Genomic DNA, 9,713 nt, shown 5'->3' on the forward strand with positions numbered 1-9,713 from the left:
CCAATTTGATTCCTTGTTGCTCACTACTTTTTTCTTACGTGATTAATACATGCCTTCTCGAAAACCAATTCTTATTTCATTCACACGGTTAAATTTGTATTCTATCACAACTTTGTATTTTTAACGTGTAATGTTTCCAATTGTGTCATTTTCTTATTTACTTGTAATATTTAATATTTTAAGAATATTTTGATCGTTCAATATTTAGTGTTGAACATTTATATTTTTATAATAATATATATATATATATATATATATAAAATAATTTTTAATTTAATTATATAATATAATTTTTTGATGAATGATGTTTATCTGACCGCTTTCATTGCATGTGGCTATGCCACTAACCCTTCCTATTGGGACATGTGGGTTTATACTTTATTGTTGTTATTAGGAAGAGATGGAAGTATTTACGGAACTATAAAGTAGATAAGTACTCTTTTAAAACATTCTGTGTGGCAAAATTAAATCGCTATGACTACCTGCATCGATGATAACGTAAGATATTTTTTAACACTACCTAAGTGGTAAAAACTGTCAAAAAGTTTGACTATGGAGCAGAGTAAAACCATAATAATCGCGCCGGCTTTCCTTCTCCTAACAAACTCTCTACATTTTCACTCACTCGTTCTTATCACCAAACAATTTTTTTTTTTTGGGTTTATGAATATATATACCCAAAAAAAGCTCACTCAAAATTCCATACTAGCAAACTTTCCTCTCCATTTTCTCTCTCTACTTCTACCATTTTTTCGACTTTGCTCATCAAGAAACAAACAGACCTAAATTGATTGGGGAGTTTTTTTTTCTTCTTTTGTTTTATGAAATGACAGACTATAGATTACCAACGATGAATAATAATATATGGAGCAGTACTACACCAACTCGCCGGACTTCAGTTTCTCCGGCGTTGGTGTCGGTGACGGGGACAGCCGGAGACCCATTAAAGTCGATGCCGTATTTCAACATAGAGTCGCTGCAACAGCGACTCCAGACATTAATTGATGGGGCTCGCGAAACGTGGACGTATGCCATATTCTGGCAATCGTTGGTCGTGGATTTCGCGAGCCCCTTTGTGTTGAGGTGGGGTAATGGGTATTATAAAGGGGAAGAAGACAAGAATAAGTGTAAAACAACGTCGTTTTCGCCTTATTTTATCGCGGAGCAAGAACACCGGAAGAAAGTTCTCCGAGAGGTGAATTCTTTAATTTCCGGCACACAAACTAGTGGTGAAAATGACACTGTGGATGAAGAAGTAACAGATACTGAATGGTTTTTTCTGATTTCAATGACCCAGTCGTTTGTTAAGGGAAGCGGGCTTCCGGGCCTGGCAATGTATAATTCAAGCCCGATTTGGGTTACTGGAACAGAAAGATTAGCTGCTTCTAACTGCGAACGGGCCCGACAGGCCCAAGGATTCGGGCTTCAGACTATGGTTTGTATTCCTTCAGCTAATGGTGTTGTTGAGCTCGGGTCAACTGAGTTGATATCCCAGAGCTCAGATTTGATGAACAAAGTTAAAGACTTGTTTAACTTAAACACTGATATGGGCTCGCCTACGGGCTTCGTATCGGGTTCATGTGTTGTTCCGTCTGAGCCCGATCTGTCGGCCCTTCGGCTTACGGATCCGTAAAGGATTCGTTGAATACAACTCCTTCAAGTAATAGCAGTAAGCGACTTGTGTTTGGAAATGATAATTCTGAATTTGGTCATCAAAATCAGCAACAAAATTCTCAGCAAACACAAGGATTATTTTAATTAGGGAGTTGAATTTTTCTGAATATGGATTTGACTTATTACATGCCTTTTGCAACATCTTCGGACTTATGATTTTCTTTTTATTCTTGAGACTTATAACGTTCTTCGTAATCTTAGTGTAGCGATTGTGGTTGAGAGAAGGGGAGTTATAAATGAAGCTTTCGCGTGAAGAGAAAAGAGAAAGATGTGAATGTTTTTTTTTTTGTGAGACTTTAGTTTAATGCATGTAAGGCATATTATGCGTTTTGTTTTAAATCCTAATCCTTTATTTTTCGTAAATAAGTTACGTTATACTACTATTTCCTTATTTATAGCTTAAATTTTAAAAGAAAAAAAAGGCTAGAAGTTACTGCAGTAATAGGCTCTAAAAATTACTTTGACCATGTAAAACAAAGTTTCCATCCTCCGTGGATGTTAGTTAAACTCATTTAAAATAGAAATAATTTTAAAAACTTTCATCCGTCTCATATATACACTAATTTCCTTATATAGTCTGACCTTTCTATTACTTCACTATAAAAATCAAATTTTCCTTGTAACCGATTTTTTAAGTTATATTTTATCTTTCTATAATAATTTTTTACTTATAAGCAATAATTTATAGCAGAACGCTCTTTATAAAATTACTCATCTATAACAGCCATATAGAATTTTTAATTATTTGGATAGAAGATTTAACGGTTAAGGTTTAACAATTATTTAACAAAGCTAAGATTTTTGCTGAAGATTTGGACATGCGCCAATTCAAGCGTTATATCACTAGTAAGAGAATAAAATCTACGAAACAAATTACAAATACAAAGTTTATCCATCAATCTTGAATTTTTTTATTTTTCTAGGTAGCTTTGTGTGCTTTAGAGTTTAAATTTTTATACGTTTAGTTGTGTATTTATTAATAATGTATTAGCTTTCTTCAATATTTAACTAGTAAAATATGCATAGCTTTCGATATTTTAAATTTAAATAATTTTTTTATATGGAACATTAAAAAGGAAAAATAATTAATTTTTTGGATAATTTTTATTTAAAACAGCTAAAAGATATTTAAATATCAAATATTGTTATAGGTATATCAAACTAAAAAAATATCGGAACAAACGAAACAGTTACAGCGAGAATTACTGTAATTTGTATTATCACATATACTCTGCATCTCTATACGCAAAAGTGTTCTTTAGCAATTCTTTTTCTTTTTGTTTGTTCTTTGCTTTCATATTCAAATTGCACTTGCGTTTTGGCTGTCTTTGAATAGGCTATTTGTATAAACTTCAAGAGGCATATAAAATAATATTTCTTATATCTTCTCACCTTCTAATTACCTAATTTTTTTCTTCAAAATTACAGAACAAGCCCAATAGAAAGATATACACTGAATTCATTTGGAAATCAGACTCATTTACTCGGTCAATTATGATATCCTTCCATTTATTTTTAATTATCATGTTCTTTTCCACGCCACATAAGAACTCATAAATAAGAAGTATTTGTTGACTAGTTATTCTTTCATATCTCTATTTTTTAAATACAACTTCAGAAATTCGAATCCTAAGTGCAGTAAAAGCTCTCTAAATTAATATTCGATAGATTACGAAACTCTCTAAGATAATATTTTTCTCCGATCTCTAGTTGGGCCAATAGAAGAAATCACCGATTTCGATAAAATAATAAGATAATATATTTTCAGAAGACCCCTATATAACTATATGGTCTCATTAATATTATAAATTAATAATGCTTTAGAATTACAAAAATATCTAAGACAATTTAGTGAAATATGATTCTAGTGTTTTTTGCGTTTTCTTAAAATTTAAATCCAGTTGAAGCTATCTTTAATTTTTCTTATTGCATCCAAAAGTTCCGGTGTTGTCTTCTCGAACTGCACCAAAAAATTATGAAGAGGTCTAGACGCGATAAGTGTCTCCTTACGTGTAACTGGTTCTAAATGTATTGTATCGTCTTCAACTTCATCATCAACATAGTTTTCTCCGATGGTATCCGCAATTTTTTCTAAGCTCTGGACCTCTGATCATGTATCATTTTCACTCGGGTAATCCAACAGGCTATTGACATTCATTTTCTTGTGATAACCGAAATCATTAATCATGACCTCAAGTTCATGAATGTTGTTGTTTTCACAAGTGGGTTCATTTAAATTTCTTGAGGCTTCATCCCTTGAGCGAATTTTGCAGTGTCGAAAATAATTTGCTATTGTCTCTTGCTGAACATTTGTCGCTCAAGCTGCGATCGCAAGATTGATAACATCCAAAATATTAATCTTTCCTGGATCAGTTTGTCCCAGCTCATAGCCTTCTAATATCCTACGGTAAAATCTACTACGATAATGCATCTTGAAAGCTCTTATTATCCCAGCATCACAAGGTTGAATTTTTGATATCATGTTGGGTGGCAAGAAAAGCAATTCAATATTTTATAGTCCTTCAATATTTCTTGGATGTACTGGACAATTATCTACCACAAGCAAATTCGTCTACCATGCATTTTGTGGTAAAAACAACGAATATATTCATAAAAAAATACACTTGTCATCTATGCTCTTTTGTTTGCACGATAGTGACAATTCAAGTTGTTCATGGTGACATTCTTGAAGCAACGCGTTTTTGTATATTTTTGAATAATCCATAAAGGATTTTTTTCAGATCCATCCTCATTGCAACAAACAACAACTGCGAGTCTTTCTTTGTCCTGCTTTCTTCCTTCAAGTTGTTTCATAGTAAGAGAATGATTAGCTTATAAACCGTAAAACAAACCAGTTTCATCCATATTAAAAACATCTTTCATAGGGAATTGGTTTATTATTTTCCCTTATGGACTCCAATTTCGTCTCCATATCTTGTATATCAACCGAACTACTCTCTCCGAAATAACGAAATGACTTGATACCATGTCTTAGTTTGAATTTCTCAAACCAATCTTGAGAAAAGTTGTGCTCAAAATCTTGTTGAGAATATAAAAGTTTCATTGTATCTCTTGCCTTCTCCAAAATTAACTCTCCGGTTATATTCATACGGTCTTGGTATTGGAGAAACCACTCATAAATAACCTTCCCATGTCTGAAAATTTTGCTGGCTTGTGCCGCTTGATATCCCATACTTTTTCTAAGTTAGCCGAAAGATACTCAGCTGATCGTTTGAGTGTGTTTGATATTGTACCTTGACTAATTTTCAAATAAAATTTTTCATTAAGCCAGAACTGCAAATCTTTTTGAGCGCATGTGGAATGATCTTTTTGTACTCACATAATGCTTTACGTATTTGATTTGTTAATGTTGATTTTGTGACACCTTTTATGAGAAGTCACTGTTGGGTATGATTTGAAGAAATTTTCTACGTTGCTTATATAGTATATTCTCTCACTATCATACATTGAATACTTTTAGTAAAAATATAATGAATAATATTTGATTATTAAGAAACAACGAACGTTACAATGATTTATTAATTACAATGAATAAACAATGAGGATTACAATGAATCATTTAATAAAAACAATTATAACAATAAACATACATCATACATTGTATTTTATGTAAAATAAATTTATTTTTTATATTAGTTCAATAAATATGATACATAAATTAGTAAGATACAAATCAAAATTAACCTTCATTGAATCTCGAAAACACTCTTTAAATTAATAAATATTAATTTATCGATTAAATAATACCTCTACAAACTAATAATATTTCATGGTCCCGACAATATTAAATTAATGTGTGCAATTTCAGATTTCGAATCTTAAGTTCTGAAACATAAATTTGTGCTTCGAATTTCAACAATCCAATACACAATTTCAACGCTCAAATCTACTCCAAGTGAGCTTAATTTTGAAACATAACCTTCAAATTTCATAAAGAATAAATCTCAATCATCAAATTATCAAAACAACAATAAATTTAGCAAACTTATTTTGCAACTAAGAAGAAGAAGAACAAACTCTAAGCACAAAGAAGAAGAAAACAATAGTAAAGAAAAAAAAAAAATGTATGTATATGAAGTTATCCAAAAATTGGGTATCAGTTAAACGTTTTTTAAAAGGTGGTTATAAATTCAATAACACAAAAGTGAATGCCAAATGAAAATATTACCTTTGGAAATATAACTTCAGCCACAAAAAAATATTTTTGGCCAAAAAGAAGCTTTGACCAAACAAGCTATGAGACCACTCCAAGTACCGAATTACTATCATAAATAAAAAAGTGAAAATGATACCAGGTAAGCACTTTTAAGCATGCTGTTTAAAATATATTCATAATTTATAATGTATTTAAAAATTAGTCAATTTTGCTCAAACTTTAGGACACAGCGTCCTAGAGTTTAAACCTCAAAATTCATACTTCAGGACACCGTGTCATAAAGTTCGAAAATTGTGTCATGAAGTTCGAATTTTATGTCCTAAATTTTAAATTAGTAGCTCAGAAATTCAGGACACTTAGTCCTGAATTTCAAATTAGGAGCTCAAAAATTTAGGACATTAAGTCTTGAATTTTTAAATTCATGATAATTGGTCCTGAAATTTAGGTGAATTGACTAATCTTTAAATACAATATAAATTGTAGATTTATTTTAAATAACGACTTAAAAGTGTTCACCCAATAAAAAATCTTCTAATTAAACTCTCAAAAGATATTTTAAAAAGTTTGTCGAAAAAGGATTTTTAAAAGTACAAAACGCCACGTAAAGTATGCACGAGCGCAGGACAAATAAGAATCCAACACGATTACACCTAATCAGTAAAGTATCTTCCTTTGTTGGCAGACAAAACAAAGAAAAACGACACATACAAAAGAAAGAAAACTCTGCCATAATTCATTCACCACATCTCTCCTCTCTCTTGCGGCGATCTTAATCTCTTACGTGGTTAATTTCTAAAACCCTTTTTGTTCTTATCTCTTTTTTTTGTTTATTTTATGAAGTATATTAATATTTCGTATTACAATTCTTTTTGCTGTGTTTGTGGATCTGTTGGATTACCTCAAGAATTGGGTACTATTTTTGTTCAATTAGAGTATTCTTTTACCCTTTTAAGAATTATTATTGTATATTAATTGATGAAGCTTTTTGACTACTCTTTTTTATTTCCTGGGTTAAATTTGCTTTGATTTGGAGCTAGGTTTTTTAATTCTGAACCAAAAGCTTAGCTGTCAAAACTCAGAGGGTCACAGTTAGAATATAGAGAGTTGTTGTGACATGAATTGCATAACCAGAATTTTTGGTTCCTGTTTCAGTTTCAAGTTTAGGAGTTAATCATATTTTAACTGGCTTACATATTTTTGAGTATCTTGCTCACTGTTGTCAAAGGCAAAAAGCTCTAAAAAAGCGTTACACGTATATTGGGGCTTTAAACAGCGCAACTTATATTTGTTGTTTAGTACCGCTAGAACTCGTGCGTAATGGGTGAGCACGCTTTAGTGCCTGGCCTTGACAACATTGATCTTGCTTATATTACTTGAATAGAGAGAGAATGGACATATATGGGAAATAAATATAGATGAATTCACGGCTCCTAACTGATTTTGGATTGAGACATAGTTGGTTGATTGATTTGCTTATATTACCTGCAAAATCTGTTATACATTCATACTCATGTATTTTTGTTTTTGCTGAATATCGCTTTGTTTGTTGCGTCTGATGAACATGTGTATGTTCATCTTTCTTTTTTGCCCTTCCAAGAGGGACTTCGTGTGTACTTGGTTGGTTACAATGTGGGCGTGTTCCCGTTGTTACTTGCTTAGAAAAATGGTCTTTTTCAGCCGAGGCAGATCCGGAATTTAAACTCTATGAGTTTAATCTTTAAGGTTATTAACATTGAATCCATTATATTTAAAGTTATGAGTTCATATCGACTATTTTTTATAATTTTAGTGAGCTTTTACACATAAATTTCTCTACGCCGAAAGTACCGGGTTCAGATGAACTCATGAACCCGACAACAATATGCTGCATTGCCTCTATTCGTCAGCCTATAACTTAGCTGCATAAATTTAGATGGTTTATAGCGAGTGGAAGGAAAGAATATGCTTTCCTTTCCCTATTATATTTTTCTCAGGAGAAGCAGTTTTAGGAGGTTTCTTTTGTATTAATGTTGTTATCTCTAATGAGTTTTTGCGCAGGAGTGTTGAAAGTATGGAGCATGATGAGACGGGATGCCAACCCCATCCCGAAGGCCCTATTTTGTGTGTTAACAACTGTGGCTTCTTCGGAAGTGCTGCAAACATGAACATGTGCTCTAAGTGTTACAGGGACACGGTATTGAAACAAGAACAAGCTAAGTTAGCTGCATCATCGATTGAAAACCTTGTCAATGGATCAACCGCCAGTGAGAAGGGGGGAACGGTTGTTGTTGGCTCCATCGATGTGCAACCTGATTCTGTGGAAGCAAAGGCTGTAGCTTTGCCATCATCTCAAACCTCAAGCTCTAGTGTCGTTGCTGAAGTAAAGGCGAAGGAGGGTCCTAACCGCTGCGGCACTTGTAAAAAAAGGGTTGGCTTCACTGGATTCAAGTGTCGCTGCGGTAACCTGTATTGTGGAGCACACCGTTACTCGGATAAACATGACTGCCAGTTTGATTACCGCTCTGCTGCCCAAGATGCAATAGCAAAGGCCAATCCTGTTGTGAAGGCAGAAAAGCTTGACAAGATCTAGAAGGGGTATTGTGCTTAAATTTGGTGATTTCATTTGGTTTTCCTCTGATGGCAACATATAATATGAGATCTTATTAAACCTCAGGGGCAAAGAAGATTAAAAGATATTGCAGCTTGAAGAATTATTAGGAGAATTTGTGTGTTGGCTACAGTTTCATGCCTTCCTTTGTGCTGGTTTGATATCCACTTCGATTATGTCTGTTATGTGTTGTTCTGATTCACCTGGTATTCTATCCGATATTTCATGTCTAAATGGTATGTGCGAATCTAGATCATATGGAAAATATCCGTTGACATGGTTGTGCTTTGGCATTGTAAATTTCGCTTCATGATCTCTTGTATGTTTTCATCCAATGTTTCAGATATCATCTTCAATTTATTTTGCTTCCTAGCTATGTCTCACATGTTATTGCTACTATTTGGGAGTTTGAACTTGACTATATCACATTCTCTGTGAGCGCATATTAGTTATGAGTTATCTTGGGAGCCTTGGCGTAACTGGTAAAGTTGCTCCTATATGACCAGGAGGTCATGGGTTCGAGCCGTAGAAGCAGCCTCTTGCAAAAATGCAGGGTAAGATTGCGTACAATAAACCCTTGTGGTTCGGCCCTTCCCAGGATCCCGTGCATAGCGGGAGCTTGGTCCACCGGGCTGCCTACTGATTAGCTGTCAGTAATTCTGGCAATTAACATTCAAGACTAGTGTTGTATTTTGCTGAATATGGTTGAGATCTTATGCTATTTATCATCTGTACCAACAACTTGCTCCTGAGCAAAGGAGGGATCATTGGCCAAAAGTAAGTAGCTTCTTACTTCAGACGTCGATGTAGAGTCAAATAGTACAATAGGAAGATTAGTTAGTAGGTCTTTCTTTTTATATTGGAGAAATACCCTGTGGGCTTCTGGCCGACTCTAGTTGACGGACAGGCTTTGAAACCCCGCCGAGTCTGAGCCCGTCCTTCTACATTCCTCTCAACTTAAATACCAAGCTTTATTTTCAGCAGGGTTCGAATGCATGACGTGCCCCCTAATGCATGCATCATTCTTATTCACTTGGTACTTATCAGATATTATATGTCTAAGTGGTGTGTGCAAATCTAGATAGCATTGAAAAACATCCATTAACATGGTAATGTTGTGGTGTTGTAAATTTCGCTTCATGATCTTTTGTACGTCTTCATCCAACGTTTGGATATCGTCTTCAATTCATTTTGCTTTCTGGATATGTTGCACCTGAGCTTGCAGTGAATTTTTTGATTTTATGTCAATTTTGAAGAGAAGTTTGATTGTTTGAG

The 9,713-nt window shown here is 33.6% G+C and overlaps 2 protein-coding genes across 4 annotated transcripts; both read left to right on the forward strand.

Moving 5' to 3' along the window:
* Nucleotides 1-529: 529 nt before the first annotated feature.
* Nucleotides 530-2,021, forward strand: LOC107790053 (transcription factor MYC2-like). The gene has a single exon (XM_016611952.2). The coding sequence runs from the start codon at nt 827-829 to the stop codon at nt 1,631-1,633; it is 807 nt and encodes a 268-aa protein (XP_016467438.1). The 5' UTR covers nt 530-826; the 3' UTR covers nt 1,634-2,021.
* A 4,477-nt stretch (nt 2,022-6,498) lies between these two features.
* On the forward strand, nt 6,499-8,810 carry LOC107790061 (zinc finger A20 and AN1 domain-containing stress-associated protein 8-like). Of its 3 annotated transcripts, XM_016611976.2 has the most exons (3): nt 6,499-6,635; nt 7,889-8,425; nt 8,505-8,810. In XM_016611976.2, exon 2 carries the CDS (start codon nt 7,902-7,904, stop codon nt 8,418-8,420), a length of 519 nt encoding a protein of 172 aa, XP_016467462.1. In that variant the 5' UTR covers nt 6,499-6,635; nt 7,889-7,901; the 3' UTR covers nt 8,421-8,425; nt 8,505-8,810. The 3 variants fall into 3 exon arrangements, with proteins under 3 accessions (XP_016467462.1, XP_016467448.1, XP_016467455.1); XM_016611962.2 differs by having other exon boundaries at nt 7,889-8,810; XM_016611969.2 differs by lacking the exon at nt 6,499-6,635 and adding an exon at nt 6,653-6,761 and having other exon boundaries at nt 7,889-8,810.
* Nucleotides 8,811-9,713: the final 903 nt, after the last annotated feature.

Source organism: Nicotiana tabacum, chromosome 19, assembly GCF_000715075.1.
Source record: "Nicotiana tabacum cultivar K326 chromosome 19, ASM71507v2, whole genome shotgun sequence".
NCBI classification, from domain to species: domain Eukaryota; kingdom Viridiplantae; phylum Streptophyta; class Magnoliopsida; order Solanales; family Solanaceae; genus Nicotiana; species Nicotiana tabacum.